The sequence below is a fragment of the Harmonia axyridis genome, chromosome 6 (genome assembly GCF_914767665.1).
Source record: "Harmonia axyridis chromosome 6, icHarAxyr1.1, whole genome shotgun sequence".
Classification (NCBI taxonomy): Eukaryota; Metazoa; Arthropoda; class Insecta; order Coleoptera; family Coccinellidae; genus Harmonia; species Harmonia axyridis.
In genome coordinates this window covers 36,452,237-36,478,714 of record NC_059506.1, presented here as the reverse complement: position 1 = coordinate 36,478,714, position 26,478 = coordinate 36,452,237, and the positions used below count along the sequence as shown (strand labels likewise).

At 37.2% G+C, this 26,478-nt stretch overlaps 2 protein-coding genes across 7 annotated transcripts; both read right to left on the bottom strand.

Annotated features, from left to right (window-relative positions):
• Nucleotides 1-117: 117 nt before the first annotated feature.
• LOC123682955 (prominin-like protein) lies at nucleotides 118-26,403 on the bottom strand. Of its 6 annotated transcripts, none has more exons than XM_045621811.1 (18): nucleotides 26,120-26,403; nucleotides 7,923-8,228; nucleotides 7,592-7,863; nucleotides 7,208-7,472; nucleotides 6,966-7,153; nucleotides 6,694-6,858; nucleotides 6,511-6,632; nucleotides 6,007-6,172; nucleotides 5,614-5,911; nucleotides 4,972-5,410; nucleotides 4,658-4,858; nucleotides 4,458-4,592; nucleotides 4,026-4,184; nucleotides 3,848-3,969; nucleotides 3,670-3,711; nucleotides 2,826-2,957; nucleotides 2,602-2,700; nucleotides 118-1,385 (listed from the first exon to the last, which is right to left on the bottom strand). In XM_045621811.1, exons 2-18 carry the CDS (start codon nucleotides 7,994-7,996, stop codon nucleotides 1,352-1,354), a joined length of 2,913 nt encoding a protein of 970 aa, XP_045477767.1. In that variant the 5' UTR covers nucleotides 7,997-8,228; nucleotides 26,120-26,403; the 3' UTR covers nucleotides 118-1,351. The 6 variants fall into 6 exon arrangements, with proteins under 6 accessions (XP_045477767.1, XP_045477770.1, XP_045477768.1 ...); XM_045621814.1 differs by having other exon boundaries at nucleotides 118-1,018; XM_045621812.1 differs by lacking the exon at nucleotides 26,120-26,403 and adding an exon at nucleotides 20,421-20,538.
• LOC123682956 (tigger transposable element-derived protein 4-like) lies at nucleotides 10,054-12,201 on the bottom strand. Its single transcript, XM_045621818.1, has 2 exons — nucleotides 11,446-12,201; nucleotides 10,054-11,385 (listed from the first exon to the last, which is right to left on the bottom strand). Exons 1-2 carry the CDS (start codon nucleotides 11,838-11,840, stop codon nucleotides 10,164-10,166), a joined length of 1,617 nt encoding a protein of 538 aa, XP_045477774.1. The 5' UTR covers nucleotides 11,841-12,201; the 3' UTR covers nucleotides 10,054-10,163.
• Nucleotides 26,404-26,478: the final 75 nt, after the last annotated feature.

Below are 26,478 nucleotides of genomic sequence, written 5' to 3'. Positions count from 1 at the left end.
ATGGACAGGATTTGTGTCATTTTAATTATTTTCCAATTGACGTCATTCGTTTTCAGGTAGGAATAATTGTTAATGGACAAATGAAGGATGACACCAGGATCAGTATAAAAATTCCCATAAATAAAAGAAGTTTTATTGGATATTACTGAGAATCATTACATGCTACATGAAGTAAAACAATCGTTATACAATGTTTATTTGTTCAAGGTGGGAATTTCCATTCATTCTTCACAGTAACCAGAAAAATAAACATTTCAAATATAATATATAATCACATATTTGTGCTTCAAATCATCCAATGTGACAGAACATATTGCACAAAAAAAAAACTAAACTAAAATAATTTCAAAAGTTAAAAAGAGTACTAGACAAACAAATACTAATATTTTTCAGTCTGACCAATCCCACCATTCTTATCATTCAAAAAATGGCTCGGCTATTATATTTGTTCTAATTTCTGAGCAAGAAGAAGAAAGGATCCCTGAATAGACCAATTTATAAAAAAAGAACTACCAATCAGTTCAGTGGCTAGCCCTTCGAGCCTTTTGTGTTCCCTCGATTTTTAAAATATAATTCTCTAAACATTTCATAAAAAAATTATCCTAATTACTCAACCTAAATTGACGGGTAATATACACAAGTTAAAAATATATTTATATTTAATACGAAAAATGGCAAACGAATGATATATCTCACACCTTCCTGGATTACCCAAATGCAACTATCGATACCATGAAGGTTGTGGGCAGTGCTTATCACATAAAAATGAAGTTGTTAAAAGGATGGTTCTACGAGTCTGTCGCGACGAGCTCCATCGAAATTCGTAAGAGCGTTCTTACAATTTCGAGCGCAACACTCGGAGAATCGACCCTTTTTTCGGAGACAGTGTTTTTTTGGAATATGTCAACAACAAACTCAACAGCAGGATATACTGTGATGTACCTATACATGTAAAGGAGCTTATTCAGTCTAAGTTTATAGATCCACACAGTTCTAGTCGGTCTCTTAAGGTTGTTCCCTAAAAAATAAAGAGTCAAACGTAGATTCCTTCTGTCAAGTCTCTTATTTAGAGCCGAAAAATGAAGGCAATGTACACCTTCATTGTCCAGCTTCGAACATCAACATTTACAACATCACGTGGGACTGACTAGAAACACACAAGGGACTCAGTGAGCACAATGATGCCATTCTAACCTCAAAACTCGTGAACTAGCAAACCTTAGATTATTATTTTTGGGGTTGTAAACGATGTGAACAGTATTTTGAAATTTTAAATTTAGCTCGTTACGTTGAAGCTCGACTAAACTAAAACAATATGTCTTGAGCAGTCTTGTCGCAACGTTGCCGGTTATCACTCCAAAACGCTGGGAGCAGACGGTGAACACCTAAGAAAAAGAATCAGGAAATTTAGATTGACAGGAACTACATCTATGGCAAGTCCCAAAGCCTAAGAAGCTCTGAATGTCTACGGTTGGCTCTAATGTTAGGTGTTTGATGGGCTGAAGAACCCCGTGGATGCGTAAATGCGTTTTAGGGTTAGTCACTGACAGGTTTGTTTATGTTACCACATTAAAATATTGATATAAGTGAGGTTATGTTGACTAACCTATGATTTCTAGGGTTTTACCGCCTACTAGATTGAATATATATTGATTTCTGGCTCAACTATAGTTCCATCATTATACAGTCGTCTGTTTCAGTTATTTTACAGGTAGCTTTGAGTAACCAAACATTTTGTGAAAACTTTCTGAACAAGTAATTGAATTGGTACAAGAACAATCAAGATTCTAAAAACTAAGGGTATGGTTCGTATATCGCCGAGAATTTTAGAGCGTGTACTAGTGGTTTTCAAGGTTTCAGGTAACCTGCTCCGTATTTACGGACCGCTTGACACTTATCAATGGTCAACTAAATTTTTCATTGACAGAATTTTGGAGGTTATAAATGGTTGATCTCTTTTAATTTGTAAATAACTAATAGTTCTTAATGGCTCTGAAGGGTATTTGTTTCATAATTGAAATAATAAAGTTTTTGAGTGTCAGATGTCATGGAAAATATTCTTAAACAATAATCTGAAAATTAAAATGACAACTGACAACCGGAGTGGGCGTGGTTACCGATCCTTACCAGAATAAAAGTACGGTTGCTCTGGTGACAGATAACTCACTGAAGTTTGAGGAAATAGTCACCGGTTTTTGAGGAATTTGACATATACGGACCACCAACTTACTAACCATAGTAACCAAGGTGATATACGGACCATACCCAATAAAAGGGACGTCAGAGCTGGCAACAGCACAAAAAATGCCTGGTTCTATGACCAAACTTTGCGGTTACCAACCTTATAGTTATATATTTCCCCGAGCTACCAATTTCTTAAAAACTGAACCTTGAGACTCAACACTGATGAAACTTGGTAATAATTTTCTGTGTTCCACGTGATTCTCGAGGTGATTAGATGTGATCCAACGCATTTGGGGGTTACGCGCAGCTAGGTTATCGAACTACTGCATGTTAGATGGCTACTCAAAAACGGTAAACTGCGTAAAACAAAAAAAAAACCTAAAAACTAACCAAAAAGTTCGACTGAAGGATACTCACGTGGTGGTACCGGGGTAATAATAAGGGGGCGGTCTTTCGTACTCTGTGGGGGCCCTTTGATATTGGGGAGGTCCACCGGCAGGGAACTCCTCCCAATTCCTATATCAACATCGATCAAATTTGAGATATGGCATGTTTTGCTGAGTTTTAGAAACGTTCAACATGGGGAGGGATAGGTATGAGAATGTTGGACAGGGAGAAACGTTTTTTTATGTTGGCATTACCTGGTGTCACCTGCCGGAGCAGCAGCGACATCTCTTGGCACTAGTTCAGCGTTCGGTGTTCTCTGTGTCAGTTGGGTTCTGTCTTCTCTTCTCTTCGTTTTCTTTCTCCTCTTGTCCTTACCGCCGCGACCGCTAAAAAAAATTGAAATTGTTTAAATCAAAGATTAAAAAACCTTGGTTCGATGCACTGCATAGCAAATCAGCAAAATCAAGCCTAAAAAAGTTCGTTCGGTGCTTGCTTAGTATTTTACATTCCAATAACATTGAAATACTCTAACAATCAATGATTTATTCACAATTATGAGATAAAAATGGATTAGCATTAGAAACGCTGTTATTTCTTCACACTTTTCCTCCTCAAGAAGGAATCAAATCAATTTTTCGAAAAAAAATTATATCCAACGTCTAGGTTTCTAGACGTTCAATATAATACCTAAGGTCAAGGTTTCTTGTCTTCAATATGGTGAATAATCAATCTTATCTTCGATACAAAATTGAAAAGAGCTTTTTAATCATAGTCAGTCGGTTTTCAATCATGCAAAAATATGACAAATATTATCAACAAACAAATAAACTAACTATAATCTTGTTCTCAACACACCAATAAATAAAACAACAAAAATTGAAAGTTTCAGCTTCCATTCCTCCGACAACTCAATTATAAAGCTTTTCACTAAAAAACCAGGCCCTCGAACTGAACCTTTAGGACTACCCACTAAAAGAAATAAATCCACTGACTTTATTATACATTCTCGACTATTGGTGAGTCACAACAAAGATGGGAAATGAGGAAAAAATGTTTTTAAGGCGTTGTAACATGCAGACCTAAACGCAAGACACTTACCTATTCAAGGGAATGTTATCATTTGCGGCATACAAATACTCGCTGCAAAATAATAGAAAAAAATGGTACTATAACCGACCACACAACAAGGTTCAAACATGCTTTTTAAACATTCTCATTGAATACTTTTATACTGGTCTCGTCGATATAGGATCGAATACGTTCAAGTGACACTTACGTTTCTACGTAATAATCGCTGAAAGGTACTTGTTTCTGGTACAGGATGGCCAGTTTCACCGATATCACTATGGTAGGCAGGAAGACCAGCATGGAACACAGCAGGGTGAACCAGAAACCGTTCTGAAAGAAAAGTTGAATCAATAAACGAAAAAATTGGATCGAAGATTAATACTCACCATCTGAAGAGCGATCTTGTCGCAAACCGTGGTCAAGGTGGCGTTGTAAACGTTGCTGAGAGGTCCACACCTGCCTACTTCGTTTTCCGTCTTGTTTATCACGCGTTCTTTGTATTTCACGCATTGCTTGAGGATATTTTGAGCGAAATCAGCAGCAGCCTGAAATTTAAAGCAAAAACATGATCAGCAGTGATCTCATTTTGTGATGGGCTGAGTGGTGCGGAGGTTGGAGGTTAGGTTAGGTTAGGTTGAAGAAGTGAACTTGTAAGGAAACTTTCTTTATTTCTGTCTAAAGTTTTTTTTTTTTGAAGCTGACAGCTGGTCTTGGACGAGTTATTTCTTTATGTTGATGTTATTTATCAAAAAGAATCAATGGTACCAACTGAATCTACCCCCAACTAGTTACTAACCTATATTCTGAGGTAGACCTACCTGTCTGATCATCTTGGGACCCTCGTGTTTCAGAGAATTCTGAGCCTGTTGCACCTTGATAATGAGATCAGTCATGCCTTCCTTGAAGCTGCTGTGACCCAGGCGAAGTTTCGTATCCAAACTACTAGCAGTCACCTGATCGAAGGTATCAAAAATATTAAAAATAAGCCTCAGCGTCGCCTAAACAAGTGCAAACTCACCCTAACTCTGTCTGCAGTGGCTTGCATCGGCTTCACCACATTCCTTTCGTAGAAACTGAGCTGGACCATGACGCTTTCCAATCCCCTTTCCAAATTTTCTGCTCCAGGATCTGTCTGAGCGATATCGTGGACTCTGTCTTTGGCCGCCTCCAACTCGGCCGTTATGACCTTAAGGTCCACGTTGGTGAAGTTGGCGCTGAGCTGTAAGGGGAACAAACGTAGAGTCAAAAGAGCAGCGCATTCAAAAATGGTCGGGATGGTTTCGGTTTTCATTCGACTCCTAGTTTTCGAACCATTGTTAAGCTTCAACTCACCTCATCCAGAAACTTGTTGAAGTCCACGTTGGCGAAATCCGACTCCGCGATCTCTCTGAGCGTGTTCAGCTGCTTGGGTCTCAGCAGCACCACGTCGTGAAAATCTATGCTAGACGTGGTCTTGTTCAGGGCGTTGAGAGCGTCCTCGATGTCGAAATCGCTGATGTAGTTCTTGATCTGATTGATATCGAAGGTCTGCTTCAGGTCGAAGGCCTTGTAAAGAGTCTGGTTGCGGTGGCACCTTTCGATGATGTGACTCAGCTTGCCGTTCAGACCGTACTCCTTCAGATCGAACTGATCGATCTGTCTGAACACCTCGCTGGATTCGGGATTCCTGAAGGACCTGCAGACAGCCTCTTGCGTCGCTACGCCGACCAGGAGGTACACCAGAGTGGCAGCTGCGATGATTGACGTGAAGAAGAACATGAACATGACTCCGCTGAGAAAAAAAACGAAACTTATTTTGTATAGTCCAGTTGAGAAGTTTGGGAAGGCGGAGCGCACCACAAGATGGGCAATTTCAGGTGTTGAGGCCACCGCATTCTCCCAACATGATACTGGTTGACTTTTTCTCTTTCCGGGGCACCATTTATCCCGCCCAAATATGTAAATTTCACACTTTAGCGTCGGAGAGATACTCACCACATCAAGAACTGACTGCCGCTACCCTTGTTGCAGCAATCGTCCCCGTAACCACCTGGCCTCTTGCCACAGATGCCGCATATAAGCCCCAAGGACACGAAGAGCGTGATGGCCAGCAGAATGAAGCAGATGGCCACGCTCACGTACTGACGGTAGGCATCGTACTGGTCGATGTACGTCTGCGCAGTGTCCAGCACCGATTCTTGACCGTGCTCACCTCTGTCGATCTCATGCAGCTTCCTGCGCAGCTTGTTGACGGTGGAGGTGATCTTGTCGGAGTTCTTTTCTATCATCCTGCCTGAAAAATGAAACGAGAGATAGATCTTCGTTAGTTCTTCGTAACCCATTAGCGCTGAGTGAAGAGTTTCATCTTCAAAGCTGATTAACACTTGCCTGCTTCTTGGATCTTCTCGTAGGCTATGTCGGTGTTGTTTTTGACTGCGTTCCTGATGTCCCTCTGGATCTTGTCCAGCTTCTCCTTGCCTCTGGCTATCTCCTCCCAGTTGGTGTTGTCCACGATCTCGTCCAACTCTCTGATCTGGGCGTTGATGTCTGGGAGCTGAAGAAAAGAAAATACCAATCAACGAAAGAGAAACACCAGGTGCTAATGTATTCTAAAACGATTCACAACGAGGCACAAGAACCTGGGAGGAATATTAGTTGGACTTACCCTCGGAAAATATCTGTCAACGTACTGCATGAAAAAATAACGATATTCAATTTGTTATAATTGCGTTTACAGCTAACTATATTCGAGAACATTTGTACGAAATACCAAAGGCTTGTATCCATTCAGTAAACGGAAGAAAGAGAGTACAAATGAAGCAGCAAAGCCATTCAATGAATACCATCTGTTGTCCAATACCTTATTTCACGTAAAAAAATTCCTGAACTCACCTTGTCGAAGTCCACGTTAGTCTGCAACTTCGCTATGTCGTTGTTCAGAGTATTGCACTGTTCTAACTTCCCAACGCAGTCCTTGAGCAAGGCAAGAAGGTCCCTTTTTATCCTTCTGACGGCTGAAATCAAAATAACCGCGATGATGGCTACATCTTTAAAGCTGTAAGGTAAAGAACTCACCATCGTTAAGCTGTGAAGCGTATATCCTGAGTTCATCAGTGGAATTCTTGAGCAGTTCGTAGTCCTTCCTTATGTACGGGAACTGATCAGCAATGTCTTTGATGTCATCCATAGACGTGGCGTTCGAGATCTGTTCCAGTTCTTTGAAGACAATGTCCGAACATTCTGCGAAAAAAACATACATGAAGCTGACTTGCCAAAGCCACCTTAACTAAAATACAAGGTGTGCCACTCCCACATTTCAACGTGAGAGACTTAATAATCCAACTTACCGTCCAGGCTGTTTTTGATGTTATCCGAGAACTCCCTGAAGTTCTTCTTCAACAGAATATCAATCTCGTTGTTGGTGTTGTTCAAGAACTTGTCCGTATCCTGCACAGAAGTGCGTATATCGTGAGGAAGACTCTCGAAACCGTCTTGCAAACGAGCGTTGGTGACAAACGCGCAGACAACGCCAAACCTAAAAGAGAACGCATAAGAAAAAATAACACTCCAACTTAGCCTCACAACTTACACCAAGAGAGTCCCACAAACGATCAACAAGGTTGCCAGGTAGATCCTCCGACAGAGGTCGTGTTTCTTGTCGTAGGGTCTGGACCTGGCTCCGCACCTTCCACAGCACCTGCAACAGCAGAAGAAGAGGCCGCATACGGGCATTACAGCACCTAGGAGCACCACAATCAGGCATATCAAGATCACGAGAGAGTACTGAAGTATCAGGTCGAACACTTTGTCTTCTGCGTTCACCACCACTTGGTTGTCGCGCACGGAGAAGACATCTGGAAGATGAGGAAACACAATAAGTATGTGATGATGTTTCGCAAGCTCAACCACAGTTCGAGATATAGTGAAAAGATTGTGTTATAGTACAAATAACTTCTCCAGTTGTTTTACTCACTTTTAGGGATTGCATCCTTCAATATCGTCTTAATGAAAATCTTGGTGATGTTGTAGAGCTCACCAAGGCCTCTAGGGTTATACTTGGACACGCTCTTATAGGTGACGTTGATATTGATGCTGGTATAGTTTGGTTCTTTCAAGTCCATGGCAGTGCTGAGTGCCTTGTCCAAGTTTTCCCCTATTTTGTTGAGTTTCCTGATAAAGTTGTCGCCGTTGTCGCTTGAAGAAACGCCAACAGCCAATAAAAGGACTAGACATGTGAGCAAAAAGCTGTAATGATACGGAAAAGATAAGAAGACATGTTATAACATGGTTGTTAAGAAACTCACCTGTAAAAACCTACAGATCCTCTTGCGTCTCCATTCCTCTTTTGAGATCCAGAATTGTTCCTTACGTTCCCCATCTTTCACAGATTAAAACTTAGCAACTTGAGAAAAATATCAATCTTCTTTGGTTTTGAGCCTTCCTTAAAGCTACATAATTGAAAACTGACGTGTTTTATCCTTTCAAAGGGGATGGAAATGAGCAAAGTATCCGTCAGACTGTTTGATCATCAGAACAGTTTGGTGTCTGATGTCTGCTTTAGGTCTTCCAGTTGTTTTTGTTGGCTATTGGAGGAGTAGCAGCAGTTCAATCTGGAAAATGAACAAACGTCAAATTTGATGTTCGGTAGCATAGAACTTGAATTAAGTAGATCGTTTTAATGTGAAAGAGGTAGAGGAACCTTAGAAATAGTTTTATGGTTGTCACATAGCCAGAGATCGAACGAGGACTTATCTCGAGGGGGAAATTGAGGTTAGATGATTTTTCTTCGTGTTAACGGCCACTTGAGCTTTTATTGGGTCGTTAGGATCGCGCAGAAGATAAACGAGACTCCTGAACTTCTATTGCAGCGTATCCCAACCAATGCTGAATTATCATAGAATCTCTCGGGATTGGGTTAGGTTATGAATAGAAATTTATTTGTCAATTTTGGCACAATAAATGATAAGGGCTTGTATGTTTGTTCTAGAAATATAATCGTTATTTTCGTATTATTTACAATAACGAATGCAAAGATAAGAGATTAATTGAAATGATTCACTATACTAAGAGAGTTTACGTTAGGTCAAGGGCTGTTGATAGACACGGAGACATGCATGGTTAGATAAGCTGGTGATCCCCCTTCAATTTTTCAAACTCTTATTGTGAGAACAGAATCCTCTCAAAATCATCAAATAATTCAAGATGTAGATTGGAGCATTGTGTAAAATATCTTCCATATGAATTCTATCTCATTTATCTCATTCTGGAGATGGGATATCAATACGCAGATAAGATTTTGACCTTGTCAACATCCACATACGATTCTTCTGCATGAGGCAAAGACCTTCACGTGTGAGATATTATTTACTTCCGTTTCCGCTCGTTTTCAGGCTCATCTAAGCGAAAAACTATGCGCTTATTGAACAATCTCCATTATCTTCGTCAGGTAATTAAGGTGAAAAAAAATGCAAATACCGAAAATGTTTGACGTGAAACGAATGAAAGAAAGAATTTTATCTTGTCTAGTGTATCAATTAGCTGCAAATTTTAGGTTAGGGTTTATTTTTTTGTAGGCTAATATCTAATGTTTTATCTGGCAATCAATTTGATAGAAATAGTGTCCAACCTAGAAAATTATTTGATGGTGTCAACCTCTAGATCATTATTGGCATTTCACTGAAAAGAGATATGGGTTTTGTAAGTTTACAATAGGTTTGCACTTATTATTTCAATTGTTTTACTTTTCGTTGTATCTAGGGATTCCCGGCTTGACTTGATATTCAAGCTACTTAACTTGGCTTGAAATCAACTGAAGTTCAAGTCAAAGTAGTTTCAATGTCAAGTCAAGTACTACTTGACTTGAACTGGAGTCAAACCTAGTTAAGTAGCTTGAAATCAAGTCAAGCCGTGAATCCCTAGATGCAACTAAAAGTAAAATAAACGAAATAATAAGTGCAAACCTATTGTAAACTTACGAAACTTGATATTGACTTGATATCCAAGCTAATTGACTTGGCTTGAATTGGAATCAACTCAAGTTCAAGTCAAAGTAGTTTCATTTCAATTTCAAATCAAGTATTTATTCATCAATTGATTTGCCATTGAAAAACTACTATTTGACTTGAACTGGAGTTGATTTCAAGTCAAGCCTTTAGATTATTGGTATTTCACTAGAAAGGGATATGGGTTTTGTAAGTTTCGAATAGGTTTGCGCTATTATTACGTTTATTTTACTTTCAGTTGCACCTAGGGATTTACGGCTTGACTTGATATTCAAGCTAATTGACTTGGCTTGACTTGAAATCAACTCAAGTTCAAGTCAAAGTAGTTTCAATGTCAAGTCAAGTACAGTCGAACCTCTATAACTCAAACTTGAAGGGAAAGCGAAAAAAGTTCGAGTTATGGAGAGTTCAACTTAGAGAAATATCCAACACATACTTTCCAAAAAAAATTTATTACCTCATAATAATAATATAACAAACTAAAATTCATTTCTGATAACTTGAATCATCCAAACTAGAATATGATCTTAAAACAATAACGAATTAAAAAAAATCAGTTATTAAAGTTTGCCTAAATGTTTTATTGTTTAGACGATAGGCTTCAAATTTCTTGCTTATTTCGAATATGAGAGTTAAATCGTCATCAGTTGCAGCCTCATTCATTGAAAACGCAAGCCGAATGGTTTCAATTGCTTTAGCAACTTCAGCGTCAGAAGGCTTTTGTCTTGCAGCTCCTACACTGTCATCTTCATCGTCATCTTCAGGTATGGTCTCTGAAAAATTTTCCAAGTCTTCTTGTTTATTGTTCACATATTCCAAGATCTCATCCTCTGAAGGATTTTCACTTGTTATAAGATCCACGTCCACATTTATATATTCCTCCAAAGAAACCTTATCATCAGCATTCAATACCTCCAAACATTTAAAAACAGACTCTTGGAGATCTAAAGCTACCTTTTGTTCACTGGTCATAATTTTTTTCAATTCTGATAGCGGCAGTTCGTCTTCATAGTCATAGAAGTTATGTGTCCCAAAACCAGCCTTTCTGAAGCAGTTTTGAATAGTCTCCTGGGTTAAATCTACTCTCCACACTGCCGCCGACGTATGAATGCAATCCAAGAGATCAATTTTGGGGATAGTGCCATTGGACTCAAATCCATCTAGTACTGTTTGTAAGATCCTGCGTTTATAATGAAATTTGAAACTTTTTATAATTCCCTGATCAAGAGGCTGTAATTTTGATGTCGTATTGGGTGGAAAAAAAATCAACTTTATTGCCTTCAATCGATGATCGATATTTGGATGAGCAGGGCAGTTGTCAATCAGTAATAGAACTCTACGATTTTGAAGTTGGAAATGTTTGTCTAGATTCAACAACCACTTTTCAAATATCTCACTCGTCATCCAGGCCTTTTTGTTACTGTAATAAGTAAGGGGTAAACATTTCACTCCTGCGAAACATCGTGGCTTTGCGCTTTTCCCTATTATTACAGGTTTCAATTTCTCACTGCCACTCATATTTGCTGCTAATAAAAGAGTCACCCTTTCCTTGGATAATTTGCCTCCGTAACATTTTTCATTTTTGAAAGTTAAGGTTTTATCTGGTAAGCATTTGAAGAACAACCCAGTCTCATCTGCGTTGAAAATATCGTCAGCTTCGTAAGGAGCTAAAATTGTAGGAAGAACATCTCGAATCCAGTTATCACACTCTTCTTGATTAACAGCAGCACTTTCCCCACACGCTTTTTTTTGCAATACACCATGTCTAAAACGGGAAAAATAAACATGTACTCATGTATCGAACAGAAACAATAAGAATCATTACCTTTTTTTGAATTTTTCAAGCCATCCCGAGCTAGCCTTGAAATTTTCATCTCCCAATTTTCTGGAAAAATCTAATGCCTTCTGTTGCAAAATGGGCCCTGAGATTGGCAAATTTGCTTTTCTTGAAGCTTCGAACCACTTGATCAATGCAGTGTTCACTTTCTTCTTAGGCTTATTTCGCTTCACTACACAAGGGTTATTCACTTCTGCACCAAACTTAGCTATTGTATCTTTGTTTTTTATTATAGTGCATAATGTACTTTTCGGAATATCATATTCTTGGCAAATGATTTTTCTGTTGACACGATTTTCCACTTTTTTTAAAATTTCTAACTTCTTTCCGATCGTTAAAGACTTCAGTTTACGCGGCTTCGACATCTCACCAACTCCAAACATATTTCATTCCAGAATCAGATTGGTGTTATTGTTATGATGTTTCATTCGCGGTATTTCACACTTGGTTGGGGGAATACCCTAAAATGTCGGTAACGCGAGCATCTCAGCCAGCTACGCTGACACCTTGTGGCAAGAAGCCAAAACTCCGATTTGATTGTTTTCGAATGTTCGACTTAAAGAGATCTTTACTCTGAACGGACGCATCATTGAGTTCGAGTTGAAGAGGTGTTCGAGTTATAGAAATTCGAGTTATAGAGGTCGAAATACAGGGAATTTTCGAGAATGTGAAGGGAACGCTCAGAGAGTACGAGTTGAAGAGGGGTTCGAGTTATAGAGGTTCGAGTTATAGAGGTTCGACTGTATCTATCTAGTTTTTGACTTGACTTTGAAAAACTACTACTTGACTTGAACTGGAATTGATTTTGAGTCAAGCCTAGTCAAGTATCTTGAATATCAAGTCAAGCCGTGAATCCCTAGGTGCAACTAAAAGTAAAATGAACGAAATAATAAGTGCAAACCTATTGAAAACTGACAAAACTTGATATTCGAGCTAATTGACTTGGCTTACTTGAAATCAACTCAAGTTCAAGTAAAAGTGGTTTCAATGTCAAGTCTAGTATTTATTTATCAAGTATTTGACTTGACATTGAAAAACTACTACTCGACTTGAAGTGGAGTTGATTTCAAGTCAAGCCTAGTCAGGTAGCTTGAATATAAAGTCAAGCCGTGAATCCCCACCAGCAATATAAAAATGACAATATCCAAGCAATGCAACTGCAGTTCCTCTCTGTTGTTTTTAGGGATTCAAGGCTTGGCTTGATACTTGGCTCAAGCTCAAGCTAAGTAGCTTGGGCTTGACTTGAAATCAACTCAAGTTCAAGTCAAGTAGAAGTTTTTCAATATTAAGTCAAGTACTTAATGAATAAATACATGACATTGAAAAACTACTTCTTGACTTGAACTTGACTTGATTTCAAGTCAAGCTCAAGCCAAGTAGCTTGAATATTGAGCCAGACCGTGAATCCCTAGCTGATTTCGACTTGCTGAGTTAATCCTTATTAAAAAAAATCTCAAAGCCTACACGCTGCATAAAACTAAGATGAATAAAATCCCAAAAAAAAACTAGTTCTTCGAAAAGAGCTCTCAAAAAAAGGCCAATTACGATTCAAACTTGTCACAGTTATTCCCAATGGGGTGACCTAATAGTTTCTTGTCTCGACATGTGCAAACAATCCCAGGAAAAAAAATAACATAGGTGGCCATCTTAGGGAAGTGAGTCACTTCTCTCTGCTATCGGAGAGGACGATTATAATACGAGCCGTATCCGCTAGAGGGGGCAACGTCCTATTCCCTTCGAAAAATAAAACTTGGGTCGGTCGACCGGACGACTTCAACAACGGTACACTCATCGACACATCTGCGAATAACATTTAGTCAGTTTCGACGTTAACATAGACGGCTGGGGACGCAACAAGTTGCAGAAGCCCGTTTTCCACTTGTTTGACAAACCTGATGCGCTAAGGCATGAGTCACCGTTTTCGCCGATAGAATTTAGAGCAGTGGGTCAGTTATCGATGGTTGTATCGATGCTAAAACAAACACAAGAAACAGTGGCAAAATATTTACGGAAGCGTCGGTGTAAATAATCGACAGAGACAGCGCTGATTGGATATAATGGTTTTTTTTTTTCGAGGTATATAACTTTAAGTTGGCATTACTGTTCAAGATGGCGACCGATTTAACAGCTGTCAAGTGATTCATGTCAGTTTGGTTTGGCAATTCATCATGAATAGACTCACGCCTGAACAACGCTTGCAAATAGTGCCATTTTATTCCGAAAATAATGGTTCTGTGCGGAATACGTATCGCGCACTACGTCCATTTTATTTTGTTTAGCGATGAAGCGAACTTCTGGTTGAATGGCTACGTCAACAAACAAAACTGCCGCATTTGGAGTGAAGCTAATCCTCAAGTGTATATCGAAACACCGTTATATCCAGAAAAACTGACTGTTTGGTGCGCTTTATGGGCTGGTGGAATCATTGGTCCGTACTTCTTCAAAAACGATGATGGCCAACGTTACAGTCAATGGTGATCGGTATAGGGCCATGATTACTAACTTTCTCATTCCTGAATTGAACAACCATGATGTCCAGGAGCTGTGGTTCCAACAAGACGGCGCAACATGTCACACAGCTCGTGCCACAATCGATTTATTGAAAGACACGTTTGGTGACCGCCTAATTTCACGTTTTGGACCTGTGAATTGGCCTCCAAGATCTTGTGATTTAACACAGCTAGACTATTTTCTGTGGGGCTATGTAAAGTCATTGGTCTATGCGGATAAGCCACAAACCCTTGACCATTTGGAAGACAACATTCGCCGTGTTATTGCCGATATACGGCCACAAATGTTGGAAAAAGTCATCGAAAATTGGACGTCCAGATTGGACTATATCCGAGCCAGCCGTGGCGGGCATATGCCAGAAATCATATTTAAAATGTAATGCCACAAGATTATCTTGCGGATAAATAAAATTCATGTCAATCGAATAATCCATCGTTGTTTTATTGCAATTTAAAGTTCTATAGCCCTAAAAAAGCACCCTTTAGATAACGCGTTATCGAAATCTTGGAAATTCGCGTATTCTGGGATGAGATTGATGCAAGTTGTGATATTGCAGTTTTCCCCAAAGTCTTGGATACATCACAAAACTTTTTTTTTACACAAACACCTGTTGTTCACGATGTTGAAGATCGTTCGAGCGTGAGCGTACGAAAGAGTGAGCTCACGACCGAACAAAAAGAACGCACGTAACAGAAATTAAGCAATACATTATCAATGATAAAGTTATATCGTACTAAGCGATAGAACTTTTGATTCAGTCGCTAATTTGGCAGAATTTCGCATACAATTGAAAAAATTCACCAACTAGTAAGCCAGCAAATCTAACACGTTACTCGATAAAGTCTTGGGCCAGTTCCATACCACTTTTATTTCTCTTTAGTAAAATCTGGAACGAGATATTGAAAAATGGATATTGATATATTTGATTTGATATTTCATCATTGAATACTTAGTCCACTAAGTTGTCAATTATTTTCGTTTTGGCAAACACAAAAGTAGTAACCACAAAAATGTTTTAAACGTTTTTCTGAATTCAGCAGCTCTGCATTTTTATCCATTTTTCGTCTCTCTTTCTCTCAGTGTATGAAGAGTGAAAAACATTGAGGAAGTTGGAGATTGTTTTTACCTCATTTTGGGGCAATCTCGCTGACCTTGAAAACTTTCAACGACCTCAAAAGAATGGACAGTTTCAACATATGCTGCACTTCTTGCTTTTATACTATCGTTATTGTTATTCAAGCAATAAGTTAGTCAAAATGATAAATTAGGAGTGTGGTCAGTTTATTACCTGAGGATGGGACTAGAAAAAGCACGAAACTATGGCCAGCTGTTGCTATTGTGAAATGTAAATGGTTGTTTGGAATTAAACTTTGCTATTCTTGACAAAAAAATTTCGAAATCGTTGAATTAAACAAAAATGATTAATCAACAAATTCACATTATTGGCAGAACTTTTCAAATCAATATCTCAATCCTTGTCTCCAAAACTGTAACATGATCAAATTATAGCTACTTGGACTACCTAACCAAAATTATAGATTTAATTTCCTTTTCAACACGTGTAATCTGCAGTTGATGTTGCCATGTTGTGCAATGGAAACGGAACGATTCAAATTTGTGAAACCATTTTCATTTTTCCTTTTTGGGTAATAGAAACAGAATTTTCTGAAAAAACGTCACTTTTTAAAATCTTGCGCGGTAGACACACCCTCTACCTCTGTAGCTGTAATGTAGTTATTGCGTATTTGTTTTGACTGGCAATTATAAAACAAACAATTCAATTTGAATTAATTAAAATTCAATCAAGTGTAAATATTATGCATGAAGAATGAAAACGTATATTCATCACAATTTTAATTGAAACTATACACCTATTAATGAAGAAACCACGGACATAACAAAGCTTTTTTCCTATCAAGAGAAGATCTTCATTACCTCAATTGAACCATAACAAATTTTTAATTCAAATTACTTTAATCCATAGAGTAATGGAATATCTTTATTTGAGTGATTCCCGATTAAATATGCAAATCTGAATATTTGGAATCCGATATTTTTCCTAATTGTCGAATTTAAAATAAGCAGAATATTTATAATTTTCTGTATCAACCTGCTGAAATCCAAGGTTTGGCAACTTTTGCTCTCCTAGTGTCATCGGTTGTTTCACGTCGTTTGGCACGCTTGTAGTTTGTTTTCTGAATTTCTGATATATTTAGGTATTTATTTCAACATATTTTCAGTTAATAAAAAGGTTGATTCACTATGGGACATAAGAAGAGCGTTCTTCGTGGAGAAACTCACGAATTGAGTGAAATATCGTATCACTGATACGTTTTCATTTCCCCGCGCTTCATGTCAAATTTGAAAGTTCATGTTGGGGACAAAATGTGCTTACTGAAAATGACATATGCTTCCTCTATCTATGTTTATTACTCTGAGATTTAATCCAATACGATGTTTTCAATTCGATTTTTAGCCTTGAAAATCGACTGATCAGCCCACTCGAAAAAGGCTGATCAAACCCGGATAAAGACTCGTTTCCAAATCAAATTTTCTCAGATCACCTTCTACAACAATTCCCAAGACGTATCGTCAAAAACCAACAACCAAATACTAGTATCACCTTCAAAACTACCAAAGCTCAACATATCCCAAGAACTCAATTCCATCCTACCGGTCCATAACCGTATTTTCGACGGCTACTTTCACAATCCATCAAGATCAGTTGGTCAACGAGATGACTGGACCAATTTTCCCACATCCGCGCATGCGCCTTTCCTTTCTCGCGAAGACCGTGAGAGAAAAAAACCCAATTTTTCGTTTCTAACGCTTCTACGTTCCATTCGTTGCGCTCGATTCCTTTTGTACGTATCGAACTGGGTCGAACGCTTTTTTTTCGTAGGTTATGTAATAAAATACGAACGGTTGGATATACTGCTCGGCCTACTGTGCTTTTGTTCAGACACCCGTTCTATCGATATTCTGGGCGTTGGATTATCGTGCGAACTAGAATTATTGTTCGGATCGTATAAAAGGAGTAATGTTGTAAAGCTGGCGATGTAGAAACGAGTTTGAGATAAGAGGTTCTTGCGGTTTTCCCTATTTTTGTTTGGTAACATCGATTTGACTGAAATGCGAGGAGAATCTAATAAAACGTTGATTCTGTTAGATATTTGATGATATTTGATATTCCTTTAGTTTTGCATAAAAAACAAGGCTTTAATTACCATAGCTGGAATGATCTGATTTAGGTCAAATATGTGCCGTTTTGTTCGATAACCTGTTGCCATTTTTGAGGTTATATCATTATGCGTCGTCCCTATTGGCAAAAAAATTGCGACAGTAGATTTCCACAAACCTCTGTTCATGAGAATTTTTCACTAAAAAAATTGTCGCCATGAACAGGAACAGATGGTAAACACTTGGTTCCAGGTCTGCAGTAAAATATGGATGCATAATAACCTCCCAACAAATCTGGAACAATATTCCTCTCCTATTGGCCAAAGCTGACCGCTTCTCGGCGATTCCTTCCTTCAGACGGTCCAATTGTTGACAGTACAGTCCCGAGTCAACAGTTGTGCCGTAGGTGAGAAGCTCATAGTAGATAATTCCCTGCCAATCCCACCAAAAACAGCAAAACCTTCCTGGACGTCAATCCTAGCTTGGCCACTGTTTCCGCTGGTTCACCGCGTTTCTACCACGACCGTTTTTGCTTGACGTTGTCGTAAGAGATCCACTTTTCATCACCAGTCACCAACTGCTTAAAAAACGGGTCGATTTTGTTGATATTCAGCAGCGATTCGCATATAGAAATTGGATCCATGAGGTTTTTTTTGCGTTAACTCGTTGGGTACCATACATCGAGCTTCATCTTGAGACCAGCTGTATGCAAATTGTTTCAAACGGTTTTTATGCAATCTTTAGCATTTGGGAAATGGAAACAGTGCTTACATGACGGTCGGACTCGACAATGTCCATAATTCTATCTACATTTTCGACAATTGGCCTTTCAGTGCGTGGTGTATCGAAACCAAAATTGCGCGTGATTGGTTATTACAGTATCAGGACCATAAACACTATTCACATCTTCAGCCATCTGGCTTGCATTTTCTCCTTTATCGAAGAGAAACCGTGAAATATAGCGTATTTTCTTTTTGCTAGTGTCCATCTTTGACGCGCTTTCAAACTAAACTGAGCCAACTCATCACAAAACCGTCAGAAAAGCTTTTGTAGTACCAATTATCATCTTTCTAACAACATTCAGTGGAGCCCGATTGGACTTAGACAATGCGAGATACAGATAACTAAAGCCATCTAATAGACAAATAATTGATTTCTTTTTACTAAACCTAATATGAAGAATTAAATTCAGGAAAGACAATATGCCACTTTCGAGTTAGTGGGTCAACTAAACATACATAAGAATATTCCCAACCTTTTGGCAACATTTCCGAATATCCCACACGAAACAACAAAGATCAAAGTGAACCAATAAAAACATTTAATCACCCAAATAAAACCACTCATAAAACTGGAGATTTACGGCAAATCCATCCAGACACATTTCCCAATACCACTTTTGATACCCAAACCGGCCTCAAAGCCTCACTATCTACGTGTTTTTATCAATCGGCATTCTCAGATCTCTCCTGTTTCCGTATTTTACCACTTGTGATAAACAACCGACGAGATATAAGCATATAAGGGCTCCCACACACGTTCTATCGCACAATTCATAGCGTACTTGATTATTCGAATTAGCGTATCTGACAACTACGTAATTGATGACGTAATCAGACAGTGGTGAGGATCTTTTCAAGTTATGCATCGAATAGGACGACTAGACGTAGGAATCAACGTAGACAATGGTCCATGTTGAAGGGAATCTGGAATAGACCGGAAATGCGTGGGATATTTGTTCTCGAATGACTTTTTGGAATTTCTTTTCGAGAAAATAGAAATGTTGTTACGTACAATTGGCCTACTTTGTGTAGAGAAATAGCTTTTACCTGGAACTAAGGACGTAGGTAATCATTACAAAGATTTTGGGCATAAAACGTCTAGCTTTGATCAATGTAGATTTATTGAATTAATTTTTTTTTAAGTTGACAATAGAGGATTCGGGTAAAATATTATTAACTGTCTATAAAAAAACACCTTTCCAAATATTTGTTGATTTTTTCATGATAAACTGAATTTGAATGATATTCTAGATTTGAAATCAATAATTTAAATTAGCTCGTTAAAGTTTTTAAGGAAATTTCAAGTTCTCTGTCCAGTGAGATATGAATATCTAAGACCTCTTGAAATACGTGGTTAGTATATCCATGATTTAAACCTATATCGATGTCAAAACATACCGATGATCCCAACTTTCGATCGTAAACTGAAAATATGGTACTTAGGTCAAGTATTTCTTAGATTTTTACGACTTTCTGTATTATGTGTTTTTACCACAAGACGTCAAACCACTTGATATTGAAGTGGGCACTTATTTCTGGCAGATCATCTCTGCAATTACACTGTCCGACGTAAGTTTTGTAATGGAGTACCTGGACCCCATTCAAGAACTTCTAGTTCTAGAAAAAACACAACCACTTTCAGCCTCAACCTTCCTTTATGTTCAAGTGCCGATATTGAGGTTTTTTCCATGCAGGTACTCAAAATGTACTCGTCCTAATGGGTAATTTTATACTGCCTTATACTGATAATAACTATTGGTAAAGTGAAACATAATATAGGGTTTCATGTTCAATTTTAGAGAAAATCGTGTTTAGTTGAACATAAACATAGTAAGGGAATGATAAACAACAAATAAATAAACCTTCAAACATCCACAAATCGCTTAGTTGCCAAATTTTATTGAATAGTAACGGTACACATTACCAATTAGCATTTTTGCAGATCTGTGTTATAATTTTTTTTCCAATAGAAATGATACAATTTGAAATGGCAACTCTGTAGTTGACATTTCTTATGTCATTATAAAACTATCTAACAATTTCTAAACATTGTTGAAGCATGTATCTTTCCTTGAATGAATGGCATAGCCTATTGAACACAAATGGCATAAGAAATGACAAGAAATAATACGCAATATTGCTATTAAAACCATTTCAAATGGTATCATTCCTATTGAAAAATATTCTATAAAAAATTTCTATAATGATATGAACACTTCAAACGAATACTGCAAATACTTCACAATGCAAAAAATGAAATAATTGAAAGAAATACCGTATGCAATACATATTTAAAATTTCATCATTGTACTTCAATGTTTCGTCAAATTATTCTTCTTAATTTCATGTTTTCGATCTAGGAGGATCAATAATGTACAGCAACCTATTCTTGATTGAACTTTCAAGCTACTATCAATGTTTTTCAGCCTAATCAGAGACAAATATGTGTCTCGGAAGATAGGAAAAGATGAAAGTACGATCTTTACTCACGTATAATAATTTTATCTGACACAATGCAAACTGAATCCAGCATCCACACAAAAATTGCTACGTTGTAAGTAACGTAAATGCAGTCCACTCGAATGATCGTTATGGTTTACGATAGCAATTAAACGATTAACTTTATCAAGCCAAGAAAACAATGCTCATTTTTCACGGAATTTTCTATTAATCATTATTCCATACCAACCCTAATCAACAACGGGTTTGGTATTGGCTTAATTACTCAATTATTTCGAATAATTAACAGAAAAAAAAATTTAAAAAAAATCGTTAAATGAATTCCACTGATCTCAAAATATAGAAAAAAAAGAAGACGACCTGCCGTCTCCTTTTTTTGGCAATACCATGAAAAGTTTGTAAGCTTAAGTAATCATATTTCTCTTTCGATTTATTCGGCATAAATTGCAATTAGAAATTCACTGCTTGGCTTGATTTTCAAGCTACTTGGCTTGAGCTTGACTTGATTTCAAGTCAAGTAGAAGTTTTTCAATCTCAAGTCAAGTACTTGAATCATATCAAGCTACTTGACTTTTGGCAGTTTTATTGTGTTGTGTCACATCAATAAAAAATGATGAAATGATAAGGAACCTTGCAAAAAACATTTTTATTTATCAAACTTATTGTATGAAAGAACCGAAAATATCAACTTTTTTGAAAAAGAAACATAAATTGAATCACTATACATCATAACAAAATGAAAAATAATAAAAAAAATGAAGTTTCCTAATATTAAGAAACCTCCAGGCTTTGTTTGATTTCATAATTTTCCATCCAGGATCCAAGACACATGAGGCATCTTAAAGATTTGTCGCCTAACCTATTGCGGGTTTTTGTAACTGTAAGAGCAACTCTGGAAAATTATCTTTCAATAGGAGCTGAAGATGCTGGCGTTAATAAAAAATCCTTGGCCTTTTTGGCCAAGTTTGGAAAGATATTTCCGAAACTACCAAAATCTACCAATAGATTTCATAGAAATATGAGAAAACTACTAATAAAGTCACACTGGCGAATACTTCAGTCTCTAGGCGCTCGAGGAATCCCCTTATTTAGTCTAAGCGCGCACGAGATTGCAGAAATATATGCCGTGCGACGCGTGCATATTAAGCTCAAGTAAAATCAAGTAGCTTGATATGAAGTCAAGCAAAAAATATCTAAAATCAAGTCAAGTCAAGCTCCAGTATGTAATTTTTCACGAGCTTGATTTTCAAGTCAAGTAGTTGGTTGAAATGTCAAGCTACTTGGCTTGATGAATCTCTAACTTCAATTTTCAGCAGCTCTTACTAAATCTTTTGGTGTCCCACACATCTGAACACCATCACCAAAGTCCACTTCAATTATTTCTAGAAGATTTTTTTATTTATCAAAGTTTTTTTGGTCTTCTATCAAAAAATCTTCACAACACATTAGTTAAGTCTTTCTGTCATTATTTTACAACTGACAAATGAGTGACAATGCAATTCAATAGGTATTTTTTAAGTTATGAGAAAATAGTAATTTTTCGGCAACCGTCCGGGAAGTGCTAACTTCCCGGACGCTTTTTCTCTGAGAAAGTAGCATTTCCCGGCCTAGTCCGGAAAGTACGTACTTCCCGGACTAGGCCGGAAAAGAATCATAGAATCCATAGCAACCGAGATAACGGCTGACAGTTCATATGAAATTAGTTGTCAAAAATTTGCATGTTTTTTGATCGCAATCGCAATAAAATATGGAAAGCAGCAGCGATAGTGTTATTTTACATGGTTGCCGAAAAAATATTGTACGCAACACGCCCGAAATTGTTACGTAAATTACTATTACGTAACAAGTCCGGAAAATAGGGTTTTTTTGGACGAATAGACAAAATTCCAGGACGAGCGTAAGCGAGTCCTGGAAGTCTGTGAGTCCAAAAAAAACATTTTCGGGCGTGTTGCGTACAATATTTTTTCGGCAACCATGTAAAATAACACTATCGCTGCTGCTTTCCATATTTTATTGCGATTGCGATCAAAAAACATGCAAATTTTTGACAACTAATTTCATATGAACTGTCAGCCGTTATCTCGGTTGCTATGGATTCTATGATTCTTTTCCGGCCTAGTCCGGGAAGTACGTACTTTCCGGACTAGGCCGGGAAATGCTACTTTCTCAGAGAAAAAGCGTCCGGGAAGTGAGCACTTCCCGGGCGGTTGCCGAAAAACAAAATTTCAAACCTCAAACGTAACCAAAAAAATTCCAAATTCCTACGGCAGGACTGCAAAAACTTGAAACACAAAATTATAATTGATGCGATCATGTGCACAACAACAAAACCACTCGCAAACAACAGATTAAAACATTTGGCACGCCATCCAAAATAACCTAACACCAAGGAAAACACCAGAATTGTCATCAAACACATTCTAATGAATCAACATAAACCCACATATATGAAAATCCCAAGTAAAACCACAAGTCTCGATTTCTCCAAAGATATAACACATTACGTACAACTATTATTATCGAGAGAAAAATTATAACAACGCGAATTACGCATAATTACACAAGAATCGCCTAGAAAATATCGACATCGCATTCTTTTTTTTTTACTCTTAGAATAAACGCATACATAATTTTTCCCATGCCTACTGCTACCATTGTGCTCTATTTCTTAACGTTTTTAGTCCTCACAACGTCTCTTTTTTTGACTATTGAATGCTAATGAGGCTCTCAGGTTACGTCTTTGATGTTGGAGAATCGATACTCACCAGGGGCGTGCAGTATAGGGGAGCTTCCCCTTGAATTACGTACCGAACAAAAATGCAGACATCCATAGAGTAATTAACATAGATAGAGGGAGTATACGCAATTTTTACATGTCCCCAACATGGTTAGATTACGTTGTCGGATTGTGATATATCTTCAAATCCACATTTTTACTATGTATATCGTCATGAATGTATATTATATTGAATGAAATATATTTATATGAGTGATTCTCGAATAAATTTGCAAATTTGAATATTTGGAATCCGATATTTTTCCTAATTGTCGAATTTATAATAAGCGGAATATTTATTATTTTCTGTATCTACCTGCTGATATCCAAGGTTTGGCAACTTTTGCTCTCCTAGTGTCATCGGTTGTTTCACGTCGTTTGGCGCGCTTGAAGTTTGTTTTCTGAATTCCTAATATATTTAGGTATTTATTTCAACATATTTTGAGTTGATACGAAACGTTGATTCACTATGGGACATAAGAAGTGCGTTCTTTGTACAGAAACTCGCGAATTGAGTGAAATATCGTATCAGTGATATGTTTTCATTTCCGCGCGCTTCATGTCAAATTTGATTGTTCATGTTGGGGACAAAATTTGCTCACTGAAAATGACATATGCTCCCTCTATCTATGTTTATTACTCTGAGGTGACTTCCAAAGTAATGTAAAGATCAAGCTTAAAACTTGAAGCAATGTTTCAATTTAAATACAACTTTTCATGTTTAGTGTATGTCTGTATGTGTGTCCCCACATCATTGTAACAGCCGTAACTTCTATAACTGTTATCTGATTTTGATGAAATTTTGGATATTTATTGAGGTTGGAACGTACATATATGGTCTCATTATAAATTTCAGCTTTACGCTGAGCAGTTGCCTGTTGCGCACAAGTGATCTGAAGTTCCTGGCATCTCATTGTTTTGAAGAAATTTGTTATGGATTGAGACATAAATCTCAAGTAAATAAGCTAGTGCGTAAATTCTAACTTCTCAAGTTATAAAAGTGGTTAATTTTTCAGAAGCGATAAGAATCATACTACCTCACCATTGACGGAGTATTTCAAATTTAATCGCACGCCACTGATGTGCACGTCCGGTTTTATTCAGAGAGCAATCATTTTCGCTGTACCTACTCATGGAAAATATGAATTCCAACCTTGACAAGAACGAGGAAATGCAATTTCCTCAGAAACATGAACAGAGCGCAAACATCTACCTATATGAGTTCTCGAACACGTACTCTGATACCAATACCTGGTATAAGATCTTTCGAATCAGCAGTTCTTTGAATGTTTGGAGTGTTCGTTCTTTATTAGGATTCTTTTTCGTTTCCTAGCGATGCCAGTTTCAACGAAATAAGAAGACAGTTATAGTTGAAAATGTTAAATTCATCGAAAAATAGTAGTTTTGTGGAAAATTTGGTCAAGAGAATGTCTTAGCCAAAACCTCGACTTATACTATCATTCCCCTGATATGACACTGGTAGACCAAATCATCATTTTAAAACAACAGTTTTCAGTAGATAGAAGGTATAAAATGAAATTCGCCACAAGTATTGAAGTTGATTTATTAAAATGCTTCAAAGAAGTTTTTTGTTAACTGGATGAAGGTCTACTTTGAAGCTCATATAAAAGATTCAGCTGAATAACAAATATTGTGTTACATGGACCCATTTCCCAATAGTTTTCCCCATATCTTCAGCAAAGGAACTTCTCAATAAACTACCAAACTCCACACAAAAGCAGAAGAAACTTTTTCAAATATCTTGAAATTGCCTGCTAATAAAAAAGATCTTATCTACATCCCTTGCAGAAACTGTACCATATTTCCAACTAAAACCCATTTCAACGTTGAGCATCGTAAATAATAATTATATAATTATTATACATTAGGTAGATGATGCAAATTTAATGCCTAAAAGTCACCTAAGAGCAAATTACGTTGGTTATACTCTGTTAACGGAGCTTGAAGGTTGTCGATCTTTTTTTTATTTACTGCTATGATTTCAAATTATAAATAGCACTTCCGCTGATTTCAAACTGCGACAGGATAAATAAATAATGGCAGCCAGCTTAGAGACAATTGATCTTGAGTACGAACCTTCCTATTTGAACTTTACACTGCAGTAATGGTCATGCAGATAATTTCTAATGCCCTCATATTATGAGACCAGCAATAAGATTAAATGAGACATATATTCAGAACATTATGACACAAAGATTCTCATTCATATAACCAGTGGTTCAAAGAAATATCCAGTATTGTTCAAATCATTTTTATTAATTTCAAGTAACATTTATTATGAAATTGAATTTGATCAATTACACATAATGTTTATTATTAATAAACATTTCTCAGAATTCATTCATAAAATGGTTCTCAATCGATTGATGTTCACCTTGGTAAACTGATGTTTATTTTTATCCAAGAAAACAAAAAAGAATATCACACTTCCTTTAAATAAATTTTTTAATAACAGATAAATCAATCTGTTATCAACTGAATAAAAATATTCGATTATCGCACTTCACTTTTAGTTTAAGATGTCAAGGAAATACTAATTTATTATTGTTTCAGTATAATATTTGGAGTACAAAAATTTTATACATTTCCAGTATTTCCTATGATAAAAGGTCATACACCCACAATTATTGTGAATGAACTCGAGTTATTGCATCAATTATTTCTAGCAGACTTGAAATTGTGTATAAAGAATGTGGGAAGGGCATTGTGAAATATGAACACGTCTTTGAAACAGCAGTGCTCCTTTTTATCTCCCTCAGAAGAACAACAAACGACTTCATTCCAGCGAAAATCAACCGTACTTTTAAGGGTGAATTTTACAGTGAACCTAGTCGCTTCGAAAAAAAATATCTCGTATTCATTTTGAAAATTTTCTGTAGAAGATTTCCTGAATAAACCATAGACAAAAATTTCGAATTACTCAGAGACTCACCCCTGTACATACACTGGTTCTGCCCATATCCTACGAACACTGACAACAAAAACAAAGAAGACCAAAGGGGCAAATTCAACCAACGGCAATATCACAAGTTTCAAGTATCCACAGGCGATCGAAATTAGCACCGTTATCTCTTATGTTACTGGTTTGTTTATCTCACGATTTAGATGTAAACGAAGACAAGCGGACAAAGAGGAATACGGGGATTAGGAAGATACCCCGCTGCTCATCTCTACGACCGCTTTGGATCTACGCCAACCATAGACTACGCGAACGACCTGCGAACCGCACCTGTCAAACACAAATTTATTTCTTTTGCGTTCATAGAATTATTGATTAGTCTCCGAAATGCT